The sequence below is a fragment of the Chanos chanos genome, chromosome 10 (genome assembly GCF_902362185.1).
Source record: "Chanos chanos chromosome 10, fChaCha1.1, whole genome shotgun sequence".
Taxonomy (NCBI): Eukaryota; Metazoa; Chordata; class Actinopteri; order Gonorynchiformes; family Chanidae; genus Chanos; species Chanos chanos.
In genome coordinates, this window is record NC_044504.1 from 2,920,841 (window position 1) to 2,934,105 (window position 13,265).

The following is a 13,265-nucleotide window of genomic DNA, read 5'->3' on the forward strand; positions in this document are numbered from 1 at the left end:
TTTTCCTTTTGTTTTTTTTTTTTTCCCAACAGCAGCTATTGTTTTCAAGACTGACAGACTGACCTTCATCTCCAGTTCACGTCAGTCACCATAGAGGATGTTCGGTTGCTCCAGACTATGACCTGGGGCTTCTAACAGGATCAGAACCAGTGGCCTCCGGCGAAAGTCAGAACCTTCAGACGAGATTCTCATCTTCAAAGGTCCGCTCCCTGGTCAGACCCACCTAGAGTATGACTGATGCCTGGCACAGCGATTCTGACGCGGCAGCAGCCGCTAGGACGGAAAAAAAAAATCGGATTTTTCTTTTTCATTTTTTTGGGAGATCATTCGATATGCTTGGGGGGAAGGGGGAGCAGAACAAAAAGAAAGAGAAACAGAGAAATGTCTCGTCCATTGACATGAGAGTCCAAAATTATCTTCAAATGCCACGTAGTCCACTCCAACATACCTCATGGCTTTGTTATTGCCCGTTAGACAATGCCCAAAAAAACTGGATGCAAAACAAGCCAAAACGGTCCTGAGATGCTGCTGGAGACAGTTTTCCCATGTGTGCAGGAGACAACGTACCTGGAGCGATACCCAGAGGAACAGGAGAACGACTCAGTCTAGCTCAGCTGGTACATTTCAATTCAGGCCCTTGCAAAATCACCCAAAACAAAACAAAACAACAACAAAAAAACAGTAGTATTTCCTACGAGAGCTCTGAGTGAGGGAAAGGGTTACAGCTACGAAAAGAAACCGCCTGACCATGTTATCCCTGAGAGAGAGAGAGAGAGAGAGAGAGAGAGAGAGAGACATAAACAAGAACGGAATGGAAAGAAAAAAAAGAAAAAAAAAAGAAGCAAAAACAAAGAATCTGCTCAGTGTCTCCTCCGATCCTCCGATGATGTGTTCTCCCTCTGCCTTCGGACAAAGATGTGCCTGCTCTTGTCAGGACGAGTGACAGTCTTCGTTCCAATCATGCTTTAGCTGGAGGTCCATGTTGCTGACAGTGGAACAGGGGGCTGGCGGGTGGACGGGCAGACAGGCGGGAGGGTGGGAGGGTGGGAGGATGGGAGGGTGGGTGTGAGTGTTTGATGGTCATTGGAGAAAGGCCTCTGCCTCTTTTTAAGCGCTTGGCAGTCGGCTCTTGATTAGAGCGAGCCTCTCCTGGCCGGGGGGGAGCTTTCCGGCTCCTGTCACTGCGGACGGCTCTCCCGTAATGGTGTCTGACAGGCTTGTGAGAGCCACGGAAGGGGGAAGACATAGATGCTAGGCGTAGCTCCTTTCCCTTCACACATCCAAAACTAATGGATTCCTCCGCACCACCTACTACTTCCCTGTGGCCCTTTATAGGTCTGGCAGTGTTCTCTGGCTTACACTACCCCTAAACAGGCAGAGGGCAAGCTGACAGAGAGAGCAAATAAAACCGACTTCTCACCCAGAGAGAGAGAGAAAAAAAAGAAAGACAGAAAGAAAAAAAAAAAAAACGATTTGGTGTGTCGTGCCCAAGTACTGCCTTCCGGATGTTAATTGCTGCATTTGTAATGCATGGTTGGAGGGTAACCTTTTCCAGACTATGAAAAGTGATCTTGAGGGACCCTCTCTAAGGGACCAAAGTCATTCATCTTCAACTAAAGCTATTAGAGAAGGTGTTTAGAGCTGAAAGACACACATCTAGAGAGACAAAAAGTTAGAGAGAGTGAGAGGGAGCGAGAGAGAGACAGCGAGAGGAGAAAAAGAAAACCTTAAATTGCCAAAAACAAGCTGAGGAGAGAGAGGCAAATTACGGAACAGGAAGAAACCGAGGAAGATAAAGAAGAGCAAATTCTCGCGAAACAAAGAGATGCTAATGTAGCTTCCTTGATCTCTGCGAGAAATTCAGCCTCTTTTGAGTGTTCAGGTAGCCTCCTCCTCGTCGCTGTGATCGTCTGGGCAGAAAGAAAAAGGCAGTCACTGATGGAATGGGTGTCCTGATACAGGCACTCAAAACACACTTTGGGGTTTCGCAAAAATGACGAACGCTTGAAGAGCCATGCCGAGGGGCGCGTCCCTGAGTATCCTTTTATCTCGGTCGGCGCCAGGGGATAAAACGCCAAATTAAATCCTTTACCAGTCCACAGAGAGCACATGTGACTGGCAGATAACGAGACCATGAAACAATGCAGATATATATGTAAGGAGGACTACATGCGGATTCCTGTGATGATGGCGGGTGGCGTGAGGCTGGGAGAACTGGTCCTGCTGTGCGCCTCAGCCTGCTTGTCCTGAGCACGGGCCTGAGCTCTGGATGAAATACTCCTGTGGCACCAACGTCCCTTTTTTAGATCTCGACTCAGCGACAATTAAACAGATTTAAAAAAGAAAAAAAAAAGAACAACAAAAAAAAAAGAACGGAAAATATTTGGAACACTTGGCACCTGGTCCTCTTCAGTCCTGAGGTGATCGTTTAAGGGAAGACGAGTTGTGTGTGTGTGTGTGTGTGTGTGTGTGCGTGTGCTTTTTTTTTTTTAAGGTAGCAATGTGCTGTAGCTAATAGCAAACGCAATGTAGGAGAAAGGAGCAAGAATGTATCAACCGTGGCAAGAGAGATCGCGCGTGAAAACATGACAAGAGAGGCACAGCGCAGAATCAAAATACGCTAACGACTAAGCGAATCGAAGCCTGACCCAAAACGAGTCATAAAAAAGTGAGACATTGACTCAAGGCACAGTGAGTCATGGCTAAACGCGCAGGTACCTCAGAGGCCTTGTGGGAAATGAATAAACATCGTCGAATGGCCAACGGCGGCTGAATGACCCCATAAAACCTTGCGTCCCCCGCCACCTCCATAGAGAGAGAGAGAGTGAGAGAGACAGAGAGAGAGAGAGAGAGCGCCATTCTTCCACATCTTCCCCGGCATCTCTGTGCCTTCTCCCATCTCACCACCTCACATCCTCAACTGGGACGCGACCACTGAGAGAACACTTGTTTGATGAATTACCTCACTTTAATGGAACAAAAGACAAAGGCCATGATTAAGTTGAAGTTCGCTGACGTCAAGCTAGTCTGCATACATATGCTACGTGACGTGGGAAGCCGTAATGACATTAGCGTGAAGGATTCCACAATGACATTAGATTTGGAAATGGAAACAATGTGTCCCTCAGTGCATGCCCCCCCCCCCCCAAAGAACAAAACACAACCCAAAAAAACTGGGTTCTGTCCTAAGACAACGGGATATTGTTGGGTCTGAAATCCTGCTGTCTGAGGAGAAAAAGCCGCAGGTAATGTCATTTGTCTCAGCCTCGCGACTAATGTTCCCTTGAAAGCCGAGATAAAAATAATCCAGCTGATCAAGTATCTGTCTGCTTGCTACTTTGGAACTGGTATAATGCGTTTTCACTAAAACAAGATTTGGAAAGATTATTAGAGACATGCTTCTGTTTCCGCAATTTACAATGGACCAACAGTCAGAAGCTAAATAGGCCACAGTCAAAGCTGAATACTTATCTTCTGGTCTGAAAGGGGAAAAAAAAAAAATAAAGGATTGTTCTGAAGTCCCCAGAGAATCAAGTTGTTCCATTCAGCGTCCAGATGCATTTGAAAGCGTCACTGCATCTGTCGCGTCAGTTAAACAAGAAACAGTGCATTCTGTTATCAGGTTCTTGTGCATGGGCATGTAGCTAAGTACTCCACATAAGAGGAAAGTCAATAGGCAGTTTTATTTGCGTAGGAGTAGGCACTGCATTGGAATTTAATGAACTGATAAACACATTACATTTAAATGAGCGAAGGATCAATGTGCTGTAATGTCTCACTGCAGAAGCTCTGCACATTTAAGCCTCTTGTTTATATATATATACACACACTGACCTATACAATTATGGCAGATGCCGAGCATTTTCCTTTAAAATGGAAGGTTTTACTTCATTTGAAAATATTAATTTAAAAGAGAATTACATTACGGCTAACTGCACAACAACAGGTGTCAATGTGAGTAAGCAGGAAACAGAAACGCACTCACGTACCCTTGCAAAGGACACGTTGAGAATGCTCACACCAGCAAACTCAGAAGCCTTGGAAGTGGAATAGAATAAATTTCAAGCCATGGATAAGACAGCGAGATGAATTCCATGAGACATTTCTAACATTTGCCCAGAGTCAGTATGAAAACGAACGTGTGTACACGGAGGAGGATCTGACGGATCGAGGCGACGGTTAGGACACGTGTGTAATGTTAAAAGAGCCTGCCCCCTCCACCTCCATCATATTACACTGTGAACACACTTCACACCAATCCACAGTCTTAGACGCCCCCCCACCCCACCCCACCCCTCTCCCCCATCCCCCACCACCAGAGGACACGTGTGGTCTAAAAACGAGATAGGCAAAGACACACACTCTCTCACCTTAAAATCACAGATGCATGTTATGATGTCCCCAATCCTCAGGCATTCTCCGTCAAACTTACAGGTGTTGGTGTCACACAAGAAGAGATCTGTGTCTCGGTCATCGTAACCTACAGGGGAGGGAAAAAAAAAAAACAAAACCAAAAAATATAAACACAACACAGCCACATCATTTTGCTGAGAGAAACATGGGGATTACGTAACAAGGTTAAAAGAATTACCACTTTGTGTAGTGATTTCACATTCATGAACGAACAAAGTGAATTAAACAATTATTTAAAGAGTATCTGGTTAACTGTATTCCCAAAGCGGATTTTCACGTACCATAAATATGAAAAACTGTTGGGATTTTCATATAGCGCACAGTGATTTGCCTCTGCAGTGTAAAATGTCTAATTCAGCATTAAACTCCAGCTGACCCCTGACAGTTGTCTGTAAAAACACTCTGATTTTTTTTTGCTGAAAAGCGACAGCATCATAAAATAACCAGGGCTACACACACACACACACACACACACACACACACACACACACACAGCCAAATTTGAGCTGAGCTAGGTTTTTTTTTCCCTCTCTCTCCTAGAAAACAACTTTGATGAAATATCTCTAACGAGTCCATTGGGTCACATATTGAGCAATATTAGGGAGGAGTTACTCTTGGCTGGGCCATAAAAAAGCCTAATTTTAAGTGATGCTCCACGAGGTAACGTCTTCACATATCACAAGAGAAGACAACATTCTGTTTGAAAGGCATGAATTGCCTGAGGCTTGCCATATTTGTATCACCTCTCTATTTATTGAGAATTAATGTAGGGTTTTTTTTTTTTTACAAGATGCAGCCAAAGAAGCAAACAGCAAGTCTAGCTTCTGTTATGCTGCTAGAACAGAAAAAAAAAAAATTCTTCGAATCCGTTCACCACCGTTGTGCAACACCGACCACTTCACTTCTCCAGCCACCGGATTTTTTTTTTTTAATTATTTTTTTCATGTCAACTCGAATCACGCAAGTGTTGCATTTACACGAACATTCTTCTCTGCATGGCTTTTTTTTTTTTTTTTCCCCAGCCACAGTGAACTCAAGAACACGACTCACCACAGCACCAGCAGAGGAAATGATGTCAGCTCAGGTTCTAGGCTCACAGTCAGGCCTACAGCAAGAAGAGCTCTTGCATAATCTTATTTACGTGGCAATTATGGCAATTATACACAGACCTGAGACTTTATGGGCAAGATAAAAATAAAATATTGGCCTCTCAGAGTAGCTCGCAGGACAGCTGTGAGGCTGAGAGAGGCTTCTTTAGGCTAACTTGGTCATCTGAGGTGAGTTTGTGTTGGGTAGAGGAGAAGAAAAAAAGACAAGCTCCGTGTTGAAAGTCGTCAGAACGTGCTTAACATTATGCTGTCGTAGCTCATAGAAGAAATGGACTGCATTTGAAGAGCACATTCGACCTGACTCTTTCCGGCCTGTCCCATCGGCTACAAACTATGACAGTTTGCCATTTAATCGAGATACGGAGACGCTTCCTTCTGAACATAAAATAGCTCGGAAAGAACTTGGTTACAAGGGACCCCATAAGTAACAATTATCTCTCTCTCAATATGGCAGAGTCTTTGGGGTTTTATAACAGACGAGGGTCTATGTCAGATTGGATCTGACACAGTGCCTGAAATATCTCCAGAAAAAAAACACCGACTTTAACCTGTGAACACACTGGCAATCTTTGCAAACACTATTAGGATATTTTAGGTCTTCATGAGAATTTTCTTTTCTTTTCTGCAATTTCCGGGTAAAAACAATGCATGGAAACATCAAGACCCACAACATAGATGGAAAATCCTCTTCCTTTTCGGGTTATTTTTTTTTTTTTTCCTTTCCTGTTAATGCAGTCAAGCATCATCTCTCTCTCCCCTTGTCTGTACACAATCACAGCTGTCTGGATGGGTGTCTGAGGTCTGGGGACCACAAGGCTGATCTAACAGTCTTTAGCAGAGCAGAGTCCTTGGGGGGACTATGCAGGGGCAAGTATCTCTCAAGAGCTGGGAGGGCTAGCACTACACACACACACACACACACACACACACACACACACAGCCAAGTGAAACAGAAATGCCTCTAATGCCACACTCTGGAGCCGCTCTTGACATGGGAAAAACAGACCAGAGAGCTCTGTTTGCCAAGAAACAAACAAAAAAAACAAAACAAAACAAAACACTCATAGCAATGTGACCCAAAACACAATTAGAGCTGTAATCCACTTACTCTGACAGGAAACACAGGCACAAAGTTCCTAAACACGGTTTAAAGCTATTTAGCGTTACAAACGTAACCATACAAAAGAACGCACTACCCTCAACAACCCTCTGCATCTTGGCAGGACCATAATTCAAATCAAGCCTTATTTAAAGTGTAAAACGACTCCTTTTACGTGTGTGAGGACTCTGACACGTTTCTAATCAGTGCAGATGACACTACATTTAGAGAGAGAAACCAGGATGGACCAACACTACAGCCATTAACTGATTGCAAATCTGACAAAAATGACTTTGTGGACTTTGCAGCATAATCTACTCTCTCTGCCTTATAATCTTTTGAAAGGAAAGTTCAACCTTTTTGATTTACGAGTCCATTTTGATGATTGTCTCCATGTAATTAAATTGTCAATGCAATTTTTTATGATACATCACTTCAGCACACCAATATTTACCGGTATTGAGGTCTTTTATTGATGTTTGATGTTTAAATTTTGAAATCGAGTAAGAGAAATCAATGCATGACTTTCTGACTGAGTGAAAATAGCTTGACATCGTTTTTCAAAGAGGCGGAGTTGTTGTTTATTCACTCAGTTTATGAGAAGAAATGAGAACAGTATAAACTGGACTTTAGACCCTATAGATGATGTTGAATTGATGAGATTCAAGTCTATGTTATTTTTCCCCCCTTATACCCAATTATCATTTAAAATTATTTGTTTAAAACATTATTTGCTGTCACAGTAAATCAGTACAGTTTGGACAGTACTGTAGGATCTTAAGGAAAATGCAAAAAAGAAAACTACAAAAGTGCGATCGAAAATCGCCCACAAAACAGACCAACTGCGAGGTAATGGGTGATCCATCTAGTTGTCAAGACATTGTGAAATTCCTCTTTACGTTGCCCATCAGGGCTCCAATTAATACGATTTTCACAGACAAGACTCACACATTTTCATTATCTAAATGTCAAGAGAATCCTCCCTGTAAAGAGCCAGGCCATCTTCCAGAGCTGTGAAATGCCTCTTCCCTTACAACCCCCCCCAACCCCCCTGAGGTCTGGCATAGTACATACAAACAATAAATACAACAATAACTAGATTCATCACATATCAAACTCCAGTCAGGAGAACCAGTTTGGCAGTCAGTTATGTACGATCTACCACTCACTTAAGTACACCATTAATGCACAACTTTTCTACTGTTGACCTAAATCAGTCCAAGATGCATATACATTTAAAAATAACAATGGTTTTTTTTTTTTTTGTGCCTATTGTCGTGGGAGAGACTGCATGCTAAGCAGGTAAGTCTGACATACGAGTGTTTGTCGCAGTAGCTAATTGGGACAATCCCTTGTCAAAAACAATACAAGAGCTACATTTTCCTCTCTGCTACTATACAACCCCACATCAACAGCTCTACTTTCACTGGCACATCTGAATATGAATGCGGGAAAGACACGACATTTCCATATTTAGTCAAGTGTTACAAGCTTGGTCACAGAAACATATGGTACGTTGCAATCAGAGTGCACTAAAAATGCCTTGTCAAAAAAACTGTCAGGGAGACAACAAGAAACAAAACACTCACAAACTTCGCTTCCATTAATACAATGACACATAACAGATCTCAAGAGAGAATGATTGACCTTTTTTGTGACTTAAAATGAGGTGACACGTTACTGTGGATGACAAATGACAAAAATTCAAAGATATATGACCTGCCCTGAAAATGGATCACAGACGCATTATACAACGAGACGGCCCTGAGAGATCGGTATGATTTATATTAGCGTCTGTTTGCTCGCTCTGACTTTAAATGAACATAGAGGGACTATTTTAGCACAACGTTTACGCATCCTATTCTAAATTGGAAAGAAAGAAACTGAGCGTGAAAACGAATCAAGAACAACCGCCTCTACACTGTCTGCCACCTAGCTATTCATATTAAATCTCTTATTGCACATCTGCTTCATGAAAAACAAAAGCATCGTGTATGTAGGAATTAGTTTTCATATAAGGGCACAGTTTACTTGATAAATCAGTGAGAAACCTAGTTGTACTGTAAACATTAATGATATTTGCTCATCTAAAACATAGACTACTTCACGCTGAGTCTTGAGTAATAGTATTCAACTTAATAAACGCTTATGATGGCTAATGTACGGTTGCGTAATGGGTTCCTAACCGAAAATACGGCTCGGCCCTGAGCACGTGCCAACGATTACTGCCTTCCGACAAAGACTACATGAAACAGTCTACACATTTTCTTGGGATGAACTTTACAGCGATGACGTTCTTCCGTTACATTTAAAGAACGAGGGATTATGTTTTTCTGAAAACAACACTCAAAAAGTAGACATGTGCTGAATGTTTTGCCAACGCGCAGCTTCTGGGCAAAGCTGATTGGTCTCTCTTCCTGCGGCCTCTTCTACGGGAGGATATTGCAGCAAAGTGAATAATTAAAGAAAACAAGCTGGCATACATCAAATATTTAAATAGCGATGTTTATATGTTACTGAATAAAGCATTAAATCGCTTATTTGACCAAAAAAGAAACACAGCGGCGCCCTTGAGAGCACAATAAGACCTCATCAAAGCGATGGCGCTTAAAACCTTTTTAAACTACGATTTCAGTTATCTGAGGTAAATCAATAGGCAATAAAGAGTTGGGCTTAGGACACAGTTTACCACGTGCCTCTTCCAGAGTCTCTCTTCAAATTGTGCTTTAGATAAAAGAGAGACAGAAAGCAGGTCAGCAGTCGGTATGAAAGTCCTCAGAGCTCAAGCCAAAAATCAGATAGTTTCCTGAACGTAGACTTGCATGACGGCCGTCGGACCCATCAACACACCGCATTATTCTTTACATAGCACCTCGTCTCGTGACATTGTTCACAGTTCATTAGTTCTTATTTACCTTTTGCCACAAAACATTGTATTAATAATCACATGGCGACGGTTTAGGACACGAATGTTGATGTGCACGTGCAAATATACAAGGGAACACGTCTAAAACCAACGCAACGTTTAATATTTTATATATTCAGTATATAATATATATATATATATATATATATATATATATATAGAGAGAGAGAGAGAGAGAGAGAGAGAGAGATGCGTTTTGCTGAAAAACAAAAAAATATTTTCATATATATACACACACACACACACACACACACACACACTTATATACACTTATATGCATATATATATATGCATGTACATATATTTTTAGCAAAACGTTTGTCACAGGGTGCAGCCCTTAGTTTTTAACGTGTTGCCTAACCCCTCTCCCCCACATGCTGAGAGAGAGAGAGAGAGAGAGAGAGAGAGAGGGGGGGGGGGGGGGGGGTCAAGTAAATTTGGAGGAAGATGTCCAATGACTAATGACCATCTCAAATGACCATTAAACTATGACCAGCTGGCAATAATCATATAAGTGCCATTTGAAATCCCGCACACAAGGGAAATACTAAACTCGGAAGTGCCAAAGGTGCTAGCAGTCTGATGTGGCAAAAGTAATGGACTATATAATCTGTTACAAAACTTTTCCCACATCAAAATGATCAGAGTTTTGGAAATGTGGGTACACATAACATAGACCAAGTCATTTCCTTGGCAGGACAGTTTGTTTTTAACTTACATGGCAGAGGAAGAGGTTGGACCATAGATCTTTCTGGGTGTGTTGAGTTAACTATTGAGTCACGGACATTATGAAAAGCTTGAATCTGATTTTTAACCCCAAATCTTTGCACGCAGCAATTTATTACACAACAGTGGTAGGCGGCGACGATAGATATCGGGTTAGACCTTAGGCGGCGAGTGTCTTCCTTGCATCATTTTGCAGTAGGGTATGCAACGAAGCTGGTAAATGAGAAGTGACGATAAATGTTAAGACCAGAAAGACCTGGCAGCTCAAGGTGACCGGGTGACTGATAAAACGAATGCGTATCCCAGGAGTTAGACTAAATGTATAGCACATCACCTCCGTCGGTAAGAGGAATTACCCTCAATAGAACGTTGCAACTCACAATCAAGTGAAAGCGGGGGCGACGGACTGGGCAACCGTTAAAATAAAATGTGAACTGCCCTCCTGCGTCTGAAACAGATTTATGCGTGGAAGGTATTATTACACGTTTCTACAGAACAAGCCCCCCGGCCGAAGTGCGTCTTGCCAAAACAGATTCCTCCTGAGAACTCCCGCTCCTTCAGAGTTCAAGTTAAAACAGTGCAGGCCAACGACCGTCTAATAATCCACTCACAAACTACTGTCTTACGTTAAAGGTCGCTACATATATGTATACTTTCCTAGAACGTGCCTATATAGAACAAGAAAACTTATATCAGTGACTGATTTAACGCGTAGCAGCAAGCAACAGGTCAACACCAAGTCAAAATGCCAGTTGGTAGGACTGGGCTCTTGGCACTTGAATTGCAACTGGGAAAATTTACAATGCATGGATGCTGAACCGTTGTTTCTGGTTATTTTATTAAGGTGGCCGAAAAGAGCAATGGAAGAATAAATCGATCTCAATTTACGTCATATGTGACACAGTTATTGTACTACGGCAACTAATCCATTGCAAGTAACGAAGCTCCTCCAGTCCTCGAGTTGTTCAACGTAAGCAATCCACCATAGAAAGACACTTGACAGAAACGTGACCTGACCTGAAATTAATTGGTGCGCATGCCATGACAGCATCAAAGCGCTTTACAGTCACTACACCCGACAGCCTCAGCACTGGTTTCAACTCGGGAAAGTGTAGTTGATTACCCATGAAATTTCAGTCCGCTCCACATGGCAATAGAAACTGGTGGTGAATAATTATTCAGGCTTCAGTCACATCAGAGGGATTAGACAATGACTCCGGTTCCGATTGCCCGGTGGTCACACTTTGTTTCCTGACTATTCGCGGTCTATCTCTAAACATGCATCATATTATAATCATACGCTTTTCGTGGCAATGACTTTTCGAGACTGTCACTGCCGTCACAAACGATTTGAAGCAACTAATTAGTCACTGACAAGGAGTCACACTCGCGCGCGCACTCGGACGTACGCACGCACGGCGCGCTCACACACAAATACACACACATTCACACGGCATCTCGATAAAATCATAAATAGAATTAGGAAGCCGTTTGTCAGTTATTACAGCGGAGAGTCCCACGCTTGAGTAAAGCATACAAGAATTTTGGCTACCATGTACTTCTCGATTTTTGTCTCCAAATCATATTTTCATTGAACGCAGTAGATGACAGCGGATTAGGCTGCACATATGCCTTGCATCATCACATTCTTATGCAAAACACAGGCTAAACTTATTTTACCCTCATACAAGTAAAGTCGTTTTACTGTTTCCAAGTATTCAAGGTATGACATCGACAGACATGCGGACATAAAGATCTATTTAAACAAAAAGAACAACAACAACAACAACAACAAAAAACCCTAAGCAACTCAAACACGATGTGAGCACCCGACTTAAAGGATTTCTTACCGGAGCAGTTCCATCCTGTCGGAGTCTGACAGTCGCTAAGGGAAGACGGGAATGCTCGAAGTTGTTGCACCGGCACAGTGGCAAGGAATGTGACCACGGTGATACAGACCCAGTCTCTCACTATCCACTTCCACTGTTGCGGGCGTCGGGACTCCTTTGGCGCTGCTGTGAAACCCATCTCAGTTCCCCCAGCAGCGCAGGCGACACGGGCACAATTCAGTTACTCTCAGCGACAACCCCTGTCCCAGCGTTGGCTGTTTCAGTGTCAATCTTAGCAGCCAAGAAAAGAACATTTTCCGAGGGAAGGAGTGTCCCCCATGAAGCGCCTTTTTGTAGGGTAACCGAAGGATCCGCCCGAAGCGAGAGGAGCGTAGCTGCAGTGGAAGAGGTGTGGGTGCTAAGGTTGAGGACCGATGACACTGAAAAGGGATGGTGCTGGGTGGGAATTTTGAGAAGTAGCCAGCAGGCAAACTGAGGATGTTCGGAAACAGGAAGGTATTTTTTGAAAAAGCGAAATAAAAAGGTCCAGTTGAAGCAGTGTAAAAATACAAACAAGATAAAGCATAAATCCCACTTAAATGCCACGATAAAGTTACATCCACTAACGCGACGAACTCCACTTGGTGGCGACTTTTACTTGCGGGCGTTTAAAACGCGCGAGGAGTTTGTTAGGCAGCCGCGCTGTCTCCCATTCCTCAGTACCTGTTTTCCACAATAACGCACAGAAAGCGAGCAGCAGGTCTGGAGTCTGCTGCTTATGATCACATGGTCTCAGGAAAGGGGGAGGGAAGAGGGTGGGGGTCTTTCAACGCTGATTGGCGGAGAGGGATGCAAGAGAGTGAGGATTGAGGCGACGGTCCAGTACATAGACGGTCAGTTTCAAACGCTGTGCCATTTAAGCGAACCCTGCGCTGCCAAACGTCTTGGAGAGAGGCAAGCCGAACGAGTTTCGCAGGGTAACTGAGCCCTGCAAATGTAAAGCTGGCTAGAGAAATCAATGCGACCGATGGGGATCGGATAATTGCACTGCTTTGAACTATGCGGACTCCGTTATTTAAAGCTTCCTGTCTCACAGCTATAGACTGAAGTATTTTATAACGTTTCCAATCGTTGCCTTCAGTGCGCTATTTTGCGGCATGTCG

General features: G+C 43.2%; 1 protein-coding gene across 1 annotated transcript in view; it reads right to left on the reverse strand.

Annotated features, from left to right (window-relative positions):
• The window catches only part of tmeff2a (transmembrane protein with EGF-like and two follistatin-like domains 2a), a 60,744-nt gene extending 48,443 nt beyond the window's left edge, over window positions 1–12,301 (reverse strand). The window contains exons 1-2 of the mRNA XM_030787230.1: window positions 12,124–12,301; window positions 4,371–4,480 (exon numbers count right to left, since the gene is read on the reverse strand). Of these exons, the coding sequence (XP_030643090.1) occupies window positions 4,371–4,480; window positions 12,124–12,301 (288 nt within the window). The remainder of the gene's footprint in view (window positions 1–4,370; window positions 4,481–12,123) is intronic.
• Window positions 12,302–13,265: the final 964 nt, after the last annotated feature.